Source organism: Anopheles merus, chromosome 2R, assembly GCF_017562075.2.
Source record: "Anopheles merus strain MAF chromosome 2R, AmerM5.1, whole genome shotgun sequence".
NCBI classification, from domain to species: Eukaryota; Metazoa; Arthropoda; class Insecta; order Diptera; family Culicidae; genus Anopheles; species Anopheles merus.
This window is the reverse complement of record NC_054082.1, coordinates 36,585,086-36,605,121: the sequence shown is the minus strand read 5'-3', so window position 1 is coordinate 36,605,121 and position 20,036 is coordinate 36,585,086. Positions and strand designations below refer to the sequence as shown.

The 20,036-nt window shown below is 41.8% G+C and overlaps 4 protein-coding genes across 24 annotated transcripts in view; 3 read left to right on the top strand and 1 right to left on the bottom strand.

Annotated features, from left to right (window-relative positions):
- The window catches only part of LOC121590341, a 64,134-nt gene extending 54,043 nt beyond the window's left edge, over positions 1–10,091 (top strand). For 10 of the 17 annotated variants that reach the window (XM_041909924.1, XM_041909925.1, XM_041909919.1 and 7 more), the window contains one exon: positions 2,150–4,984. In XM_041909924.1, coding sequence (XP_041765858.1) covers positions 2,150–2,591 — 442 coding nt within the window. In that variant the 3' untranslated portion in view covers positions 2,592–4,984. Of the gene's footprint in view, positions 1–922; positions 1,004–2,149; positions 4,985–5,124; positions 5,779–6,196 lie in introns of those variants that run through there. The other 7 variants (XR_006004412.1, XR_006004409.1, XR_006004411.1 and 4 more) reach the window with 6 other exon arrangements.
- A 192-nt stretch (positions 10,092–10,283) lies between these two features.
- LOC121590345 lies at positions 10,284–15,603 on the top strand. Its single transcript, XM_041909941.1, has 6 exons — positions 10,284–11,307; positions 12,783–12,989; positions 13,058–13,603; positions 13,666–14,193; positions 14,273–15,131; positions 15,204–15,603. The coding sequence occupies exons 1-6, from the start codon at positions 11,167–11,169 to the stop codon at positions 15,341–15,343; spliced, it is 2,421 nt and encodes an 806-aa protein (XP_041765875.1). The 5' UTR covers positions 10,284–11,166; the 3' UTR covers positions 15,344–15,603.
- A 297-nt stretch (positions 15,604–15,900) lies between these two features.
- Positions 15,901–17,048, top strand: LOC121590352 (translocon-associated protein subunit delta). The gene is made up of 2 exons (XM_041909955.1): positions 15,901–16,290; positions 16,383–17,048. Exons 1-2 carry the CDS (start codon positions 16,039–16,041, stop codon positions 16,641–16,643), a joined length of 513 nt encoding a protein of 170 aa, XP_041765889.1. The 5' UTR covers positions 15,901–16,038; the 3' UTR covers positions 16,644–17,048.
- A 177-nt stretch (positions 17,049–17,225) lies between these two features.
- Positions 17,226–20,036, bottom strand: part of LOC121590346 (dystrobrevin beta) — a 40,019-nt gene continuing 37,208 nt past the window's right edge. For 4 of the 5 annotated variants that reach the window (XM_041909942.1, XM_041909943.1, XM_041909944.1 and 1 more), the window contains one exon: positions 17,226–19,938. In XM_041909942.1, the coding sequence (XP_041765876.1) occupies positions 19,879–19,938 (60 nt within the window). In that variant the 3' untranslated portion in view covers positions 17,226–19,878. The remainder of the gene's footprint in view (positions 19,939–20,036) is intronic. The other variant, XR_006004414.1, reaches the window with a different exon arrangement.

Below are 20,036 nucleotides of genomic sequence, written 5' to 3'. Positions count from 1 at the left end.
CTGTTTACTATCGTTTCTATCTATTCATCAATGTTTCAATCTATATCTTGTTCACAATTTTCCGTTTGCATTTTTCCGACGCTAGGATCGTTTCGGATATTGTAGTATAATTCCAATTTGACGAAATTCAGAATCAGAACCATTGTGTACTGTTCCAGATTCTAGTTCAAAGTTTGTTTGTTTCAAAAAAGCGCAGACCGCTTAATGAAATTGGAAGAAACACAAAATTAATCGATATCTTTTAAATCATTTATTACAACATGAGGGAATTTCATATACAATAATAATTTTGCTTTCGCAGTATTAACTTTCATTTAAATTAGCATTACACATTTGTAAACTCAATAACTTCATGTAGATCGATCTCAACGCAACATCTAGAATTAAATATTGCAGCTCAATGCAATGGAAGCAAGAAGGCACCTGAAATGGTATACTTGTATTTCTCGCTGTTAATCAAAAAGTGTTGGATAACGATGCGAAATCAAAGTTCCGAAGCATCATACATTCCTTCATATTCTTATTTTTCTTCTTCTACTCTTCTTTCTCCTGTTGTTTCCAAATATATCTATGTATGTTATCTGCTTAGCTGTTTTCGAAACCCTACCTCCTTGTACCAACAAGTAGTTAGCATTTTGTACTCTTTACAATATTTATTCAATAAGTTTTTTATTTATCTCAATATTTGTTTGTTGTTTTGTGTTTGTTCTTTTTTATCTCTCTCTCTTTCTTAAAACTATTTTTTCTCAACACCTTGCTGACATTGTACACGCACACGACTTCACGAACGTTCACATACACGCACACAAAAAAATACAAATTTCATCAAACACCTACCACCTATCTATTTTACTAAACCATACACGCAATGGTTTTATGTTTTCGTTTGTGTACACTTTTCTGTTTATTTTGTTCGGTGAAGGGAGGAAGAGACCCGATAAAGATAGGTGAAGATGATTTACAAGAACGAATTGTTTTATAACCGTAGCACACGTATTTAGGGGTAAGAAATCAAATGCCAATTGCATCGACGAATTTTTATCTGCATACAAAACACTTGTTAATCCCTTAATCTGAATTGGTTTCTGACTTTTAATCATACATCTGTGTTTGAAATTAAACAAGCCATTTTACTGTGCCAACTTGTGCTTGAATATATCCGCGCAAAGATGCTTGATGCTCACGTGAATTCGATATCTCATTAGGGATAAATATCAAATATATCAAGCGTTAACGTATCTTCTCACTTAATAATGCATAAATTACGCCTAGTTAAGATATTTGCTATAAAAATACATTCCTCATGTCCTTGAATTAAATCAGGTTTTTACATCAAATTTCTTGCTAGTTTCAAGAGTTATCACAAATTAAATAACATTTGCAAGGTCAGTTGATTTAGTTTGCGTAATTGTTTACACATCCAATAACACATTTTCCATATAAGGTTTATGCCTCTTTTATTCTAAAAATATCTACATAAATCAATAAAAAAGAACAATCGGATTGCTTGACTTACTCCCAGATGATGCAGCTTCGCTCGAGCAACGGTAAAACTACTTCCAATACAGAATCGAAATACCATTGTACATTTCCCAAACCTGATTGTGCGTAGCTTGGAGATACACTAACGCTAGTCAAGGGGTGTGTGGTTAACGTTGTCATCCTTGTCCCAATGCTCCCAGAGTACTGTGTACATTTACCATTGCTGTGTTTGTGCGTGCCTGACGAATGAGTATGTGTGTGCTTGTGGTATGAAATGCATTTTCTCAAAGCTCACAGAGTGAATAAGTGATTTCTTGTTTTTCTTCTTTTTTCTCTAAATTGCATTACATTCCTCCAAATTCACCTAATAACAAAACCAATAACCATTGTTCGATAACTTGCCGCAACCATGTGATGCAATGTGAATTTCGTAAATAAAAAAAAACAAATATATATGAAACAAAAAACACCACATCCTCCAACAACATCCTTCATCTACGATCTGTGTCGTACCGTTCTACTAACCTGACCAATGCTGGTGGCAAAATGGATAACCAATGGGGACCGTATGTTTTTTGGGGGTCCCTTCTGAATCTGAACCAAACGATGTGTCTGCCCACTATGGTCACATGTGGGTAAAATCGTTGATGGGTTACACACACAGCAGTCATTGCTACATCTTTGGCCAGCCAGTGCTGTCGACCATGGCGGGCGGCACTGCTAGAATGCGGCTGCCCGTGCCATCCTTGTTGCAGCCGGGTGTCACCGGCACTGGTGGTACCAGGCGCAGTACGACGACCTCTACGGTTAGTAGTACCACCGTGCATTGCACGTCCGTGTCGGCTACGACCGTACACTATTCGCGCTCGACGGCTCAACGCGGCGGCAGTTGCAAGGCCACCAGCACCGCTTCAAGCTCTACCAGCGGCAGCGGCGGCGGCGGCAGTTCCAGCAGCGGCACGTCGCATGCAAACAACAGCGATCGCAAAGTGCACGGTGCACCGGAAGAGTCGACCGGTGCTGCATCACAAACATCGATGCACTCGAGCCGCAAAATGATGGCACTCGACAGTGATCCTAATACATTTTATAGCGCATTTCTGGTGTAAGTAATAAACCGACCGGCACTTTCTTTCCTCTTCCCCTCGCTCTTTCTCTCTTTTTTCTCTGTCTATCTTTCCTTATTTCTTCACTTTCGTATTGTCTTTATATATTCCCTCCTGTCCTTCCCCCTTACCTGCCACTATTTTGAGGATTCCGTCCGGTGGAGCCTTCACTACACCTTTAGTTGATTAGTCAATTTAGGACGAGTTTCTGTTAGTTGCGCGTTTGGATTGACAGTTGAGAGTTTACATTTTCCGTTCCAAGTCTTGCACATTATTGGTTATGTTACTGTAATAATTTATCTCTTTTATGGTTGGTTTTGTTTACGTTTCCTGGAAAGTAAACATCATTTAGAGTAAAGTCGACAGTTTTGTTTTTTTATTTGTTGTAATGCTTATACTGCTGGTTAATTTAAAATGTTTTTGTTATTCCTCCCTAGATTCCTTGTACAGAGAACCTTCGAGATATGTAATGTTTGTCAATTTAACGGCACAGTAAACATGTGTGATTTTTTAAATTATAAATTATTACCGAACTAAAAGAGAAAAGGGAGTTTATTTGTTTAGAAATATTGAGTTCAGTTGACATTTTTTTAAGATTCACATTTCCCTCATATGTCCATAGTTGTATGCATATTCCTAATCCCTTAAACCTACTTTTCTTCTCTGTGTCTTGCGTGTCTATGCGCTTTCGAATGCGTCGTGTGTGTTTGTGTGAGTGTGGAACCGATTGTTACTGCTAGAATGTGATTAAACGGCACTGGAATCTGAAGGTTCAAAATTTAAAAAGACATTGTTTTGAAATTGCCTTTAGATTCTCGAACCCATTGGATCATTAATGGAAGAAAACATATGAGAAAGTAAACCAATCGGATGTGTTTTACATATGAAAAAACGCGCATTAGTGTTGTTTGAGTTGCTCCAAGACTCGTACATTCGAAAGGTCGCCGTCTGATCCGTGTATACCACACATTTCCTGTCTTAATGTTTGAGTAATGATCTCTGTTTGAATCTCTATTTTTTCATCTTTGTTTCACTATTTTCTCTATTTGTGTAATTCTCAGTCGTTTGTGTCTTTGCGTATAAACGGTTTTCTATTGTAAATGTAATTTTATCTGTTAACAAAATAATTACAAATCGTTACGGGAGCCTACTCTATGTTTTCTTTCATTTTGTATGATATCTTGATTTTTGTGTAAAAATATTGGAAAATGGGAATAAAAAACTGTATACAATTATTCGACTGAGCAGCGTGTAAAATACTGCCCAATACGCTGTAAGTACAGCGTAACGAAAATATTTTACAACCTTTTTGTGTATCTTTCAATTGGCTTATAGGTGTCACCATCGTGTGTATGTGTGTATCAACGAAATTCTGTCCGCGCTAAGAATTGGAACAAAAATAGTGTATCAGTAAAAAGCTTAATGCAATGTTGTGCTAAAAATGTGCTAGACAAACGAATAAGGATGTAAACAGGGTGATGTAAGAAATGTCATGGTACAACTTCTTGTTTTTCCTGTTCGCCGCAATGTATTCGTCTTTACTATCGCGTAACTTTCTCATTCACTCTCGAGTGTAATTTTGTGTTTCGTTTTGTTAGCGTTGTGGTTTTGTTTATTGAAAAAGTTTATTTTCCTACCCAGCAATTGTACATATGTTTTGAGAAAATGCATTGTAAATAATTTTTCTAGTTTTGTGTGTTTTTGTTATGTTTTTTTTATGAATGTTTTAACTTTACTACGAGAAATTGTTAGTCTTAAGACATGCACATGTTCCATCCCATCGTCACTGCATGGTATCCCTTATAATCTATTTTGTGTGTGTATGTTTTTAATACAATTAGTTTTGCTTTCCTTTTATCTCTCAGTTTGAGAATGTACACATACAACTTAGGAGCGAATTGATCAAATGTAGAAATTAATCGTTTCAAAAACATATAACCCCCGGTGCATTTTTTAATGAGCAGCCAAATTTTCCAATACAATGATAACCTCATTTTGCGTATCGCACCAATCATACAATGCAATGCTTTAGCTTTAGACCTAAAAAATATATGCGTTCAAACTGCTTGCTTTGGTAGTTGGTGCTAATAAAGTAAGGCATTGTCATTGTCACGCTTATATGCGATTTGCTGCCAACACTCGCAAATCAGCTTTGCTGTCGATGTACTAATTAATATCATCTCTTTTCTCTTTTTCTTTCTCTCTCTCTTCCTCGCTATAACATCTCTTGAAAACCGTAAATCATACTGATATTGCTGGATTCCGTTGTTCTATGTGTTGCAATGTGTTCACGCGTGTTGTTTGTGGCGTATTGATGGTATTTTCGTTACATCGCAAACGGTTTAAATAATGGAACAACAACACAACAACAAAAAACCAAACTCCAAACCTCTACCCAAACAATAACGCGCCTATCTATAACAATTGACAACCTGCGTCCTGCACCTACCATTGCACACCATAAAATTGCACATCAACGTTACAACAACCAAAACCAAAACTTATTCGTCGTTTTGTCCTCGCGAACTCGCAACAGTTCTTATGATGAGGACGAAGACTACGAGCCAAACATTGATATTCTTGAGTCCCAATTGGACGATTGCATACTGAACGAATGGTGAGAAACGGTAAAAATAGAGTCGGCCGAGGACTTCGAGCGGGCCGAGCGGGCTATTCAGGAACAATTAAATCGACTCTAGGAAAAAAACAAAACAAATGCAAACAATACATAAACAAATCGGAAACAGTGTATGTGATTGCACTTGCCGGTTTGCCGTATTTGCTACAGAGCACCAATGAATTTCAACCGACGCAGCAGTCGATCCACATTCAAACGTATGCAAGAAATCTAATAAAATTCAAACAACACAACGTGATAAAGAGTAAGAGAGAAAAGAACGTCGAAGGGGATTGGATACACTACAAAGCATCACTCAGCACTACCACCACTACTAGCGGATGGACAACAACATCTTCATCAGTGTAACAACCGGCTAGTGCTAATGCTACAACTGCTATTACTCTTACTACTACAGCTGCTGCTACTATTACTACTATTACTGCTATTACTACTACAAATACTATCATTGTTGGCAATATTAACTGGCACTGTAAATGCAATTGGCTATTACCAGTAACTCTAAACTCAAATTGTCCTCATCTATTGTGTTTATCAATTTTTCGAAAACTACTTCAACAAGCAATGTGTTTTAATGTTTGTATTAATGATATATGCAAGCGTCATAAATTCTGTTCCGCAATAGCTCATGTGCCGTGCATTAGGTGTACACGCAACAACATCAAAAAAGGATCAAACCCTTAATAGAATGCTGTTGTATGCCAAAGGAAAAATAATCGTTCTAGCTCAACAGAAAGGATACACGAACGTTTGGTGTGATTAAAATTCATAGTTACCACAACAAAAAACAAAAACCTAACTCACACTATACAGCAGTAACCCCTCGTAATAGATTTGTATGCTTTCTCATACGCTCGTTGCAGGTGTTTCCTTTTTGTTTGACAAAAATTAAACCCACTAGCGCATATCATACTTCTCCAGCAATTGTGCATTGTTATCAATCTGTTGTACATTTTGGCTCATTTTATAGGTTTCACGAGCAGCGAGCGTATCATACCGGCATGCACAGACGTACCCATCTTCAATTGCTAGGGCCAGAAAATATTGTCTAAATCTAAAGTAGAGCGATCAAAATTCTGCTCAGTGAACCAGTGCAGGGTAGCATTAAGGAAGTAGTGAGGACATCTCGTTTTTGGGTTCGCATGTGTTCAACAAATCAACCATCAATTATTGCTTCTGGTTGCGAACCTTAGCTGGATTTGATAAGTGTATTCTCAACAATGTATTCAACATCATGTGTAGTTAGTTTGAATAGTTCGAGAATATTCAATTAGTATTTGGTAGGAGCATTAGTTCCCGTTTGCAATGCTAGTAAGAATCGGACAGGGAGACCGTGCACGACGTATGGGACCGTGCATGATTAGCGCAAACTTTCATTTTCCCTGTGAGCAGTCCATTATTCTCGTAGTTGATGGAGCGAAGGATAAGCTTATCCTTCCGAATCTTTATTTTATTTTTTGTATAAGCTTTACAACGGTGCCAAAATAATTGTTTCGTTACGTTTTAGCGTTATGTATTAGATGTTACTCCTCGAAAGAAAGTGCGGGGAAGATTATATGTATCACGACCTTTTATTAAGATATTTTCTAATGTCCTTTTTTCTTTCTAACACAAAACCCCAGCTAGATAAGCTTAGTTGAGATAAGAATCGCGATAAAAGATGAATTAGATATCAGGTACTGTGGCTTTAGAGTTGAAATCCGTCCTTGGCACCAGCACGATTACGCAAAGGATAGTTTGGCAAGCATAGCAGTCCTATCAAGAGGGCTAGGGTTGTCAGATGGAGTATGGTTCACCGTAAGCTTGATGCTTTTCATGATTTAATATCGCCATTCCCTGCCATGATCGATCCCTTCCTCTGCAAACGCCCATCGTACGTTAAAACCGTCATCCCGACATCGTGCTACACTCATGTTCACCAACGGGACTCACTGAAATCAACCGATCGTTTACACGCGATCTGCCACGATCACCATCATTTTCATCGAACCAGCCAGCTGTACAAATCGGTATCATCTTAACGAGTTGACTATCCATTATCATAGCGAACGCGAGACAAATGTAGAGAGAGATTTTTGGAAGAGAGACTAGTCGGAAACGCGTTCACACGGACAGTTTCCATTGGTTCGGAAGTTGGAATAGAAATCAATGCAAAATTATTTGTGAACATTGTGTTTCCATGAATTGTTCCTTGCGGGAGCTACCTTGTGCTGTTTTGTTTCTGTAAAAATTTCATACGCTCCATTGTCACCATTATGACCACAGGACACTAAAAAGAGAATTGTTTAAATTGTCCCTAGGAAAAACAGCGATGACAGTGACGACAGTGACAGCGAAAAGATCAGCCTCAGGATAAGTTGGCGCGAGCGGTATATACGCAAGCGTCGCAATAAGAAGAAGCGCCGATAGACGTTAAGCGCATCCCGATTGTTTCATCCGTGATCACTACGCATATCCACGCGACGTTCCTATCCTCCCCTATTCCCTATTGATCGTGGACCCTTCCCTTTTGTTTTCTTCCCACTGTCTCCCAATGACGTCTATCGTGTGTTGTTACCATGTGTAGTAATTGTAGGACTGCAACGGAGTGGTAAACGAACCCATAAGTCGTTAGGCGACCCATACCGATGAGCCTGGCAGATTAGTTCTATAATCAAAACATACTAATTGTTTCGCGGAACAGGCGTATGACATGTTTTTAGAATCAGTGTTAATCGTTCAATATATTGATTGCAATTTGCTTACTATGACCGGTAAAAGGTAATGCTACACACAGCTACTGACGCGTACAGAGAAAAAGAGGAATCTGACTGAGAGAAAGCGATAGAGGGAGTAAAATCCGATTGGTTGGTATTTTATGAAACCTAAGGTAGAGTTTTGGTAGGTGCAACTGTAACTGCGCATTGTGTGAATCCTCTTGGAAATTGTAATTTAATCGAATACTAGAGGAATTGTATGTAAATAGATTTGACAAAACGACGCAGCAAAATAGTGAACAAACTCAAACGAGGATCAACACGGTTGAAATGGAGCGAAATAAAAAAAAACAAACAAACAAGTACGAATGTATCGATGGATCAAACTCTCATCAGACGTATACATAGAAGGTCGAAATCGGAATTCAACAAAGGAAGCAAAACAAAGCGCATATCTAGTATGTAATTAACCTGTGTAACCTCCTATCTAGTCCAGATATATTCGTGCTAAATTTTAAACCGCTAACTCTGACCATATATATGCATATTCGTACGTGTGCTGAATATTCTTAAAACAAACTCTTTGCGTCGTTCGGATCGTGTGGTCCGGAACGATCCGTTCCACCTAAGTAATCCTCTTTTGCCAAGTAGCATCGGATAATGAATCGGTAAAACGTGAGCCATATTCGTGTAGCTTAGCATGTTTAATCGTTGGTCAATCGTCCAGACTATAATCCATGTTTGGTTCCATTGCGGTCAAACAGAATCGATTATTAGACGTGGACATCGTCGTGTGTCACTGTTAAGTTTGGTTTGGATACGTTGCGCATTGCGTTACATTGTTTTGTCGATCAGAGGATTGTTTTAAGCGCACTATTTGGTTGCAACTTTCCTATGATTGGCGTGCAGAGCTTACCTTTCATTAGGTTTGGGTGTGTCTTTAGCACCTATGAACTATTGTACAGGTTTTAAGACGTTAGTTTGCAGCGAACAGCACCCCCAAACAAGAAAGGCTTATTGCGGTAACTTAACAATGTAACCGCGATATATATGTGCTGATACATGACTTATAAAAAAAAACCCGATTTTCTCTGTCTTATCAAACTCAATACTCAGAATGGTGATCGTAGGCAAGAATTAGAGTGCTGATGGAGTCGCATTGTGAAAGTATAGTAAGTGATCGCAGCTAAACATGACACCATATTTTACAAACACTGTGCGTCAATGAAAAAAGGGAATCCGGTTTGAGAGAAAAGAGGAAAAAAGCGAAACAACCAAACTCCAGAAATGCTTGGAAAGCGGACTTGAGACTCCCAAGATGAAAATAATATAGAAACACATGAATGGAATTGTGAGAAGAAAACATTGTCGCACCTGTAGTAAGTTGAAAAAGAGAAGAAAAACAAAAGCCCCATGTAGGAAAGGAATACAAACTGCGGAATAGAAAGAACTGATCATTATTTAGATTTTGTGAATAACCCCCTACAATGTACACGTAGCAAACAGCTGCTAAGGTGTGTGCAAAGCGAATTACCAGAAATGAAACCAGATTAGGGTCATCGGTCAAATGTCAGAATGAAATGAACATGAACAACTTCTAGGGTAGTATCAGTTTAACGCTAAACTAAAAGGGATCTTTCCTCTCTTGACGGAAGAGATCTGCTTGCCATCATACGAGAAAAAAAAACACATGACGGCTAATATGTAAGCGTTTAGTATTTTAGTAGTGTAACGTATAAGTTATGTCTCTTTATGGTTTTTTGTTCTTTTTTTTTGTTTTTAAATGCAGTGCGCATTGGAGCTAGAACCCACGAGAAATGATCTTAGTGTAGTAGCAGCGGAAGTAGTAGTAAGATGATGAACAAGAAGCAAAGTGCAGCAAACATGGTGTTGTAATGTCGTACGGCAATCGTACCGAAAGATTGAATTTCAAACCAATCGTCCATTTGTTTGGACGGTTCACAGATTTAGGTTATTTGTTTGTTTGTTTGTTTTATTTTTTATTTAAAAACAAAACTAATTTCTATTGTTTGTTTGCATATAGATTTTGTTTATTTAGTTGTCTTGTATTATTTATAAACAGTCCCAACAATTACCAACACATCCCTCTTCCCTTTATACTTAAACCATGAGTAGATGTACATGAACAGACGTAATAATAAAATTGAAGAAAAAAAACACAACAAACCATGTCACAACGTAAATGACATACATTTTCTCTAGCAACTTGCAAACAGAGCTGTAAACAGTGACGATAACAACTGAGGGAATTTGATAAAAAAAACCGATCTGTGTAAAATTGATCGATAAATTATTAAAATATTTAAAACACGAAAATGGTGTTTTCCTTGTGTGTTATGTTATTTGAGAACCATTCCCTCGGAGAATATTTGCGAAAGTTTTGTAGCACCGTACAGTAAGAAAGACTTCGAATTAGATGGCGTGGGTAGGTCCACTTCGGATCAGGTGGTGCTTCCTCAGTTTCCCTGACAACGCATAGCTAGGAATAAAAAAAAACTAACAACCATTCAACGACCTACTGTGTGCTGCAGTAGAACAGTGGAGGACTGTCAGGAATAAACTTGACTTTTCTGGAGGCGATGCCACGTCGACCCTCCTTCAAGAACTACCGGTCTAGGGTGTGTGTGTCCGCTTCGCCTTCGTTCGCAATCCGCTCGGCGGCATTCGGACGTACTACGGTTGAGAATCAGCATCGGTGCTTAATCGATAACGAGTCAACGGTAGGGTCGGTTTGAGGGTTTTGGTTGCATTACAGCGCCAGAGGACGGGCGAGTAGTAGATAGATCGGAGAATTCAAGGTTGTCAATATCATGGTCGGGTCGGTCGGGTCGGGTACGTTCGTTCAGCCTACTTTCAGTTTCAGTTCCCGTTCGAACGTCGGTTGCATACGGTGCTGATCGTTGCGCGCTGCCAACCGGGCACATCCTTGCTCGGGCCTGTTAGGCCCATCCGTGTCTTCCGGTATCGTTCCGGTGTTAGCGGGGCGGCGATACACCTAGATCGCGTGTGAATTATCGCAATATTATGACCTAATTTTTCGGAGTGCCGCAGTGTTCGGGAGTCCGCAGCGCTCTGCCGGTGCTTGTGGACCAGAAAGTTTGAATCGTGAATCAATTTGCGCCATGAGTAAGAAAAATTTTGCGCAAAAGTGTGTGATCAAACGGGAATGATTTGAGCTCTAGTACAACCCCAACATTCCGACCGTAATTTAATACGCCCCAGGATGAATACTTCAAAGTGGCTTCCGAAACAGCACCAGGAGGTGATCAAGCTGTTCGAGCAATCGCGCCAGCTGGAACGGGAGCTGCGGATATTGGGCAAGAAGTTTGCCACGGATATTAATATTGATCTACCGGATTACTATGTAAGTAGCGACGGGATATCGCCCACAAGAGAGCATCACCAACCAGGGATAGAACCGACGAATCGAAAAAATCAGCTGTATCATAGTGCTGGCAGAGAAATATTTCCATTTTCTACAGTTGTATTGACCCTCGTTTAATATCCTTTAGCTTAGAACGCTCCGTGAGGTACACGTTACGCCATCATCGATCACAAGGATAGAAAAAAAAACGCACACACACACACACAACTCCGAGCGTCATCGGAAGGAAACCGTTTCAATTTCCTTTAGGTTCGAACCAAAACCTTGATATTGAGTTATTATCAAGTGCAAAAGTGAACCGTGACGATGTCGTGAGCGATGGCTAGAACCATCGGAAGTTGATTGCAAAATGGGGGGAGGGGGGGCGGGGTTCTGAGAGGGAAGAGGGAGGGGTTGGGGCCCAATGTGACCATCGGAGTTCGCGTGCCGTTTAAGGTGCAAATGAAAAACAAACATACACTAACGACCATTAAATGCACAAAGCGCGAACTCGTTGCTGGTGTTAGTGGGCAGAATGAGCGAGGCTATGGGGTTGAAGAAGTTTAGGCAATAAATCAAATTCTTGAATGAATGCTCGGCAAAGGTACAACGGTTGTCCTGGTTTCTACGTTTGCATGCTTATATAGAGCAACTGGAAATGGTTTGCTGTCTTAGAACTCTAGGGAATGTTGAAGAATTTGTAGATGCAGGAGAATGATAACTAAAGGGAATGGCAGGATCTATTACTAACAGTATAGAATGTGACATGCCATACCGTCTGCGATAAGTTATGGTGAATGCGAAGAATAATTTAATTTATTGTTAGAATACAATAAATCGAGTCGAGAGCCAACCAGGTCAACTAACCAGCTTTCACCTCAAAAATTACCATCCTCGTGGGCAAAACTTTCACCAAACATCCTTGACCCAACTAGCTCACGTAAATTAGCTCTAGCTTCTCTATGGCAAACGATTGAAATTGAATTATTGTTACATCGATCATGAAGTTACGGGCATTTTTTTCAAATACACCTGTGCATGAGAGACACAGGACGGCTGGTTTACCTTCCCCAACTTCGATTGGCCTCGGATGTCTCAATGGTCTAAGTTCATTGAAATAATGCGCCTTCAGCATTAGCCGGCACGGGGGAGGTGCTACTGAATGTCCTTTGCACAGCCCAAATCCTGTCAATCCGTAGCGCGCGGGCTTCAGTGCGCAAAATCCGCCTTCCCCCCATAAAGCACCAGTCCCAGCCGACCGGGAACGGCGCGTATCGTTTTACGATCGCTTCGAAACAGGCACGTGGTGTAAGTGGCCTGTCTAGGATGGGGCCATGATTCCTCAATTCACCGCGCCCCACAGCCCCACTCTTCCTTTCCGCCGTCGTCGTTGTCCTTGCTATTCATTCAGCTGCTGCTTTTATAATGCTCTCGTCTCGTCTGCTCTCCCGCCGTCATCGCGCTTGTGGACGCAGGAATTCGAACGGTTGCTACAACAAAGTCGCGAATGCTTCGAGCGGTCGGCCCACGTGCAGACGCGCCTGATACGAATGTCGGCATCATCGGCGGACAAGAACGTGGAGCGAAGCTTCTTCAAGATTCTGCTGAACCGGAAGGCACATCTAATACGGCAAAACTTGCGTAAGCGCAACTTGCAGCTCATTTTCATCATCAACAAGATGGTAATATGGTTGTATTAAATTGGTAAAATTATTTGACGATAACAAACCCTTTGCTTTCCCCCGTTCAGATCAAGCTCATGCTTGCGGCGACCTACACGTCCGAGGTTGTGGTCGATGGAGCACTGTTGCTGTGCACGCTTCACAACGAAAGTGTGATCCTGGCGCAAAAGACTACGCAAGCTCGCACGCAAACAAATGCGCAAATCTGCAGCAATTCGTTCCCCCCGCTGATGTCCACGCCGAAGAAGGTCGACGTGGGAACGATCCTGCAGATCATTACGAAGCAACGGGCCGAGGATTGCTGCAGTACACTGATCAACTGTCTGCTGACCACGTGCAAGGGGGCGCTGAGCGTGACGAACGAGGAGAACGAATCCGACACTTCTAGTGTGGAAATTTTGCGGGCCCTAACGACCAATCTGCAGGGACCAACCGAGGGCGGGAAGCACATTGACCCGATACAGGAAGAAATGAACATTAGGCGCAAGGCGAGTGTGAACATGATATCTAGCGGGGAAATTCACTCTCGCGGAAAGGCTACACCCGGCCGGAAGGTGGTCGTGTCGCCGATTGTGAAGCCGGAATCGCGCGAACCGGACGAATCGGAGCATAATGTAGGTGGATGGAATCAATGGATGAGGACAGAGCATTAATCGATTCCTTTTGTTTTGGGCAGGATCCGGCGATACATTTCTTCGATGCAATGGCCGCCGAAGCGGTGGCGTACAATTCCATCAACTATCTCGTGAACGAACCGGATGGTATGGATTTGCTGGAGAATTTGATTGCTGATGAGGAGATTTTTGTGGCCAACGTTATCATGAAGGTGATCAAGTACTGTCCATCGGCGTTCGAGCGAGAGCTTACGAAATCGGAGCTGATCAAGTGGGTGAACCGGGGCACTCGCGGCCTGTGGACGCAGGTTGGCGGATCGCTCGAGCACGTCGTGCTGTGGTGGAGCTCATCGCCGTTGGCCTGCAGACCGGCGGCCTGTGCTAAGTATCTGCGCGACTGGCTATCGCTGCTGCAGCCGGACGAAGCACCCGAACCGATACTGTCCACCTTAAAGGGGCTGGGGGAAACGCTCACGGTGCATGTGACGAGCACGATCTGGGACAAGCATTTCCGTTTGGCTGTGGTGTCCTCCAGCCTGCCTGTGGACTATGCCTTCGAGGAGGGTGAGTTCTGTGGTAAAAATGTGAATGTAAGTACACGGAATGCACAGACCAAGCAGTAAGAGCATAAATAATCTGATCCGTGTGATCTGTCTTTCGTCTTGTAAGGTGGAAGGAACAGTTTGTGGGAAGGTTTGGAGTGAGCTGCTTTATCAACTGGTGCAGCTATCGAACACCTGCGACATCGGCACGATTGCCAACGAGCTGCCACTGGTCGAGCAGATACCGGTTCTGCATCGGCTCGATCATTCCATCCATTCCATGCGCATCTGGGCGGCCAACAAGGCCCGGTCGCTCTGTACCGACTGGAACATGATGATGTTCTTCAAGGTGGTCCACAGCGACATAGGCCTGTGCCTGGAGCAGCTGCAATACATACGCGTGCCGGAGCTGGCCGCTGACGACCCGCTGGAGGTGCAGGTACAGGTTTGCGTTGCGCTACGGGCGAAGCTTGTGTCGGAGATAAAGGAAAACATCATCAAGCTGAAGGCGACCTGCACCGAGTGTATCGATGTGCTGGCCGCAGTCTGCCGCACGACGAGCCTTGCCTCGCTAACCCTGTGCTTCCCGTACTTCAAACACTGGCAAACGGAAGCACTTCAGGAACGGGCCAACGAGTACGTGGCGTACTTTTTCAACCAGATCTATCTGCCCGTGATTCAGGCGACAAAGGACATTGAAATACTAAAGCTTACGCTGAAGATTATCTGCGAGGCTTGGTTGGATCATATCTATATGAAGAAAACGAAATTCAGCAGCGCTGGGGCGTTGAACTTGCTGAAGGACTTTGACGGTGTGGCGGAGTGGATCAATGCTTGCGAAGCGTTGGATGAACGGTTACGGGAAACCCTGTCCCATCACGAGGTACTGCGGATGTGCGAAGGAGTAGGCAAGCTGCTGCTTCGGAAGCCCGAGGAAACGATATCCATTCTGCCAAGTCCTTCGAAAGCGGGCAAGAAAACCGACGGTGAGTGCAAGCAGTGGGATCTTTCTTGAAAGACGATTTATTATGAGCATGTTTTTTCTATTCGTTTTCTAGATACTGCCGACGAGAAAGCGCCACTGCCACCGGAAATGTTTGTTCCGAATCAAAAGCGTTGGTTGGAATTGCGGGCCCGCGACAGACGTGCGGTAAATCTCAACTGTCTGTGCCTTTGTGCCGGGATGGATGTGTACTAGAGGGTAATCTTGAGAACCTATCGAACATAATTATGGAGCTTAAGTGACCGTGAAACTCTATTTTTTGGTTATCAATTCTCTCCGCTATTCAAAGTTAAGGCGTTTCTGCCACGAATATCTTTTTTTATTTATTTAACTTTTCAAAAGTCAAGTTTCTCTGCCATGCTGTTGTTAATAATTTAAATCGAAATAAATTGTTAGCAACGAAAACCTATGTTGATAATGAACATAACGAACATTTCTATTGGTAACGGAAAAATCTTGGACAAGTTCAAATTGAACCAATGATGTGGATGACATTTTGTCTGATGCGATCGTTTGAGCAAGTACAAAAATCGTTATGGTCTGGTGTTGGGTATGATATTGCGAAATGTGAATTATGAAACCACGCATTGAGATAAAACTAATTTTAACAAGATTATATCATCCAAAATATCACTGTTTTACGTTCTAGTAAAAAAATTCATTGATATTTTTGTAAAATTGGCCCTGTTCAGATCTGTCAGTGTGACAGCGTGCGCGGTTTGTTTATGACAGCTGCGTTTGACGTGGCTGGGAAGCAATCGACGTGGATGATTTCGTTGCAAACAACAAACCGATTCGCTCGCTAGCTCGCCGGGATCCGTGTAGTTCCAGTACACCTATTTCAAGTGTTCGTGTCGCACGTAACAAAAATAACTCGAAACGCATCCAAGATGGTTAAGTTTGTGATCGCATCGGCCGTGTTGTGCTGCGCGCTGGGTTTCGCCGTCGCCAGCTCCTGCACCAACCCGGAGGTGAAATCTAACTTCTACTCCACCACGGATGCCACGATTGTTAGCCAGATTGGGTTTGTAACGGAGTTCACGCTGAAGTGCTCCAACGCGGGAGCTGAAAAACTGCCCCTGTTCGCAGAGGTGCTTGGCAAGCTGGCTCCGGTTGTGCGCATCGGTGAAAACAAGTACCAGGTAAGGTTTGGCACCGAGCACTGCGGTGCCACGCGTTAGGAATGTTGCTTCGGTTTTGCTTACCCCTTTTTCGATTTTCGTTCTATCCGTAGGTCAGCTGGAACGAAGAAATCAAGAAGGCCAGCAGCGGTTCGTACGCGGTTCGTCTGTTCGATGAGGAATCTTACGCTGCCGTGCGCAAGGCACAGCGTGCCGGTGAGGACGTGCAATCGGTGAAGCCGCTGACGACCGTCACCGTCAACTTCCCCGGCGCTTACAAGGGACCGTGGGTGAACTCGGAAATCCTGGCTACCGGTTTGGTCGGATTCGTCGCCTACGTTGCGTTTACGACGCGGTCAAAGCTGATGGCTTAAGCTACGTAATGCACACCCGTTTGTACGCATTAAGCTTTCCGTTGGCCCGAGTAATCGGTGCTCCCGCATAAGAGTGTGTGTTTGTTAGTGTACCTTTCTCCATCGCGGATCATCAAATTCATCGCATTTTTCATCCGCACAAGAAGAAAAAACGTTCCTCATATGCTCGGATGCAAGCAGCGTGTGTTGTGCACATGTTGTATATGTAAGGAGTGTGCCGCAACTAATAACAAAACACCTGGAAATTCTGGATAGAGTACCTCACCGGAGCGGGAGGGAAGAAGGCTCACTCACATTCGCTTTCATTTTCCAGAGACTGATATCACCTCTACCAGATTACTTATGGTGAATAAATCCGTTTGAAAGTAGATCATCGCTACCGAAGAACATCTGCTGTAGAGAAAACTTAACCGTGTAATAGAGAATGGGGGAAATTGTAAGGAAATATCACATGAAACCATCGAAAGGCATTTTTTGGTAAGTAATATCATAGTCCTTTAGTCTTTATTTTATTTCATAACAGTGAAACGCAAAACATCCCCCCTCCCCCCAACAGAGCAGGATTACTGTTTCACTTCTTTCTTTCCATTGGTTTTCATCCGCATCTTGCTGTGCTTTCTATGCAAACGTTTGCCCTGTTTTAAATTTTCTGCCAATTACTCAAAACTGCCCCTAGTACGTTTAGGGAATCCTACTGTATTTACCTCCGGGTCCCATTTCAGGGCAATGAATCGATTAGTAATCCTTTGCTTGAAATAACTCTAATATTGAATCATCCAATAACTGCGATTAAGTACGGTACAGTTTTGTTGCTGATGTTTGGGTTTGATGGCCTTCCATCGATTTTCCTCTCACTCGACTGGAAACCACTCGCGCTGGCGGGTTCTTTACGACTAAACTGAGCTAATGTATGCTTTATCTGGTACCTATAGGTGTGGCCTATAGTGAACGATCCGATCGTTCGTCGGAAAACCCGCTCTCTGTATATTTGACTATAATTTGCGCGTTCGGAAACTGTTAAAACGTTTGTCTATCTACATGACCGGGAGCTTGTGTGTGTTTGCAAAGTCACACTCGACATGATTAAAAAAAAGGATCGATTATGAAACTGTCCGACTGTTTCCGGGTAGCTGATAGAGGGTTTTTTTTTAACAATTTATTATTTTCATCCTGTTTTTCTTCATTGCATTAATTCAATTCATTGCGCTGGTTTTCCGTTACGTTGGCGGTATAGTAAATATGAAGTGGGGGAAGTTCTGGAAAACGGGAGTAACAAATAAACAAGCAAAACGGCAAGCGTGTACGCGACAAGTCTTGTATTTGTACAACTAGCGCCAACGCTTGAATAGTTGCTGCCTAGCGCAAAGAGGGAAGGAAATTAGCTTGAAAATGTCGTGTAAGTACGGGCCCCCCCTGTCCGTGATTTTGGTTAATCGTTGTTTGCTATCTACTGATATTAATTTCCCTTTACTCGCTACATCGCTAGAGACCTTCGTTAGGATTTGGTAGTTTTTGTGGTAGGTAAATTTCTTTTTCGTTAAATATAAGAGATTATCGTAGAATTTTGTAGCATTTATGTATGATTGGAACTCCGTTTCATTCCATTCCTTCCGCGCCAAATGTTTCCCGGACCCTTCGGTGGCCATATGGTTCGAGTTCGAGTCAAAGACTTTATGTCGAGGATTTTAAGGATCCGATGTTGAAGATTGCCTTTGCAAATACTAATGATACTTTTGCGTGGTTCTGTTTGCTAGCGCTTTGGACAAAGAGATATCTAGTAATTTTGCTGCCAACAATGGCGATTAATTAGCTTTCCTATGGGGTATTTCTCCGCGATGAAACCCACAGAATGCGCCGTTTCGTGATTAGTTTTAGCCGATCGCTGTTCATTTACTAGTGATGAGCTTTTAACTACTTATGTTCCACTAACAACTTTGTTGGAATGGTCTTCTTGTTCCATTGAATTTCTTATGGTTTGTGATGATGTGTATGTGCGTTATGTTGTTTTAAGCTGGCATTTTTTGCCAGCAATCGAAGTGTTTTTTTTATTTACAAAGATGATTTATTTGCTTTAATCATTTGCTTTTTCTTTTTAATTTTTGCATCTAAAAACTTTAAAAGTAACTTGCAGCGATATTGTGCTTCGAGGGTATGCTGCTGATTCGTGTGCAAAAGTTGTTAAATGAGGCTGATGTTTTTGATGTTTGTGCTACGATACGTTACATTTGAAGGAGGAATTAACCACTCAGTCCGATATAGCTTTTTGAAATGGATTCAATGGATCCCGGTGCTGTGATTAAGGGTGAGCTGATACTTCCTACTCATGATGACAAACTTCTGTATGATGTATTTGATTAGATTGATGAAAGGTGATTTGCGATTGGGAGAAAAAAAAGTAAATCAAACAAGAATAAAACACATACCATAAAATATTACAATAACAAAACAAAAATCATTTTATTAAAATAAGTGTCTGTAAGGAAACCGAAGCAATTTTCCCGTAGTAACTTATAAAATAATAGTTTGATTGGTTGTTATTTTAAAACATCATTCCTAGTGATCTTATATTAAATTATAAAATATTAAAAATTAAACTATAGTTAGATAAGTAGCTTGGAAGACCACAATTGAGGTAAAGCAGATAAATTACCATTTTTAAAACTACCGCTAACTGGGTACTGTTGAATAGAGTGATTGAAATCAAAGATGTTTCTTAGTTCTGGCAAGAGGCTGGGGCTGCATCTAGAGCTTGCTTCAAGTCCATAAAACGCTTTCGTAACAATACTAACCCTAACAAGAACTGTTCGTCTTGTATCACTAGAAATGTGTTCCTTTCCATTTGCATGATCTTACCTATGCCTGGAATGCATGTGTTGCGCTTTTGCATTATTGCTTCAAACAGATCAGTATTCGCTTCTTGTTTGTTCTTGTACGCTTCTGTGAAAACCCGCTTCGTGAAGGGAAACACGTTAAAAAATAGGTACAATACATGTAAAATACAAACAACAAAAACAAAGCCTTAAGTATCCGTACGCGCTAATGTGTAACGCTAATGACAATGTGGGTTGCAATGCGATAAGGTAATAGAGCTGTCTGAAATTGTGTTTTCCTTAGTGATACACTAAAAATTAACTTCCGCTCGTGCGTTAGGCGCTGTGCGATCGTTTGATCGTCCTCCTACGATTGCTTGTAGCGCCCTTCATTTGCTGCTTGTATTGCACGGTCCATTGGCCGTTCATTGGTTTTGCGAGTTAAGGCTCCAGGCAGCAAACTGCTCCTGCCATTGAGTATTATCCTGAAATATTGAACAAGAGCGTGAAAGAAAATGAATCAGTGTAAAGCAATGATCGTATAGTGATCGCGTCTTTCTTTCAACCGCGAAACGCCCGGTAT

Excerpts from the sequence above, each read along its gene's own strand:
- LOC121590345 (XM_041909941.1), top strand. The coding sequence starts at position 11,167 with ATGAATACTTCAAAGTGGCTTCCGAAACAGCACCAGGAGGTGATCAAG. Across the intron at positions 12,990-13,057 it reads TTTTCATCATCAACAAGATG|ATCAAGCTCATGCTTGCGGC; the intron begins GTAATATGGTTG and ends TCCCCCGTTCAG. Across the intron at positions 13,604-13,665 it reads CGGACGAATCGGAGCATAAT|GATCCGGCGATACATTTCTT; the intron begins GTAGGTGGATGG and ends TGTTTTGGGCAG.
- LOC121590352 (XM_041909955.1), top strand. The coding sequence starts at position 16,039 with ATGGTTAAGTTTGTGATCGCATCGGCCGTGTTGTGCTGCGCGCTGGGT. Across the intron at positions 16,291-16,382 it reads TCGGTGAAAACAAGTACCAG|GTCAGCTGGAACGAAGAAAT; the intron begins GTAAGGTTTGGC and ends TTCTATCCGTAG.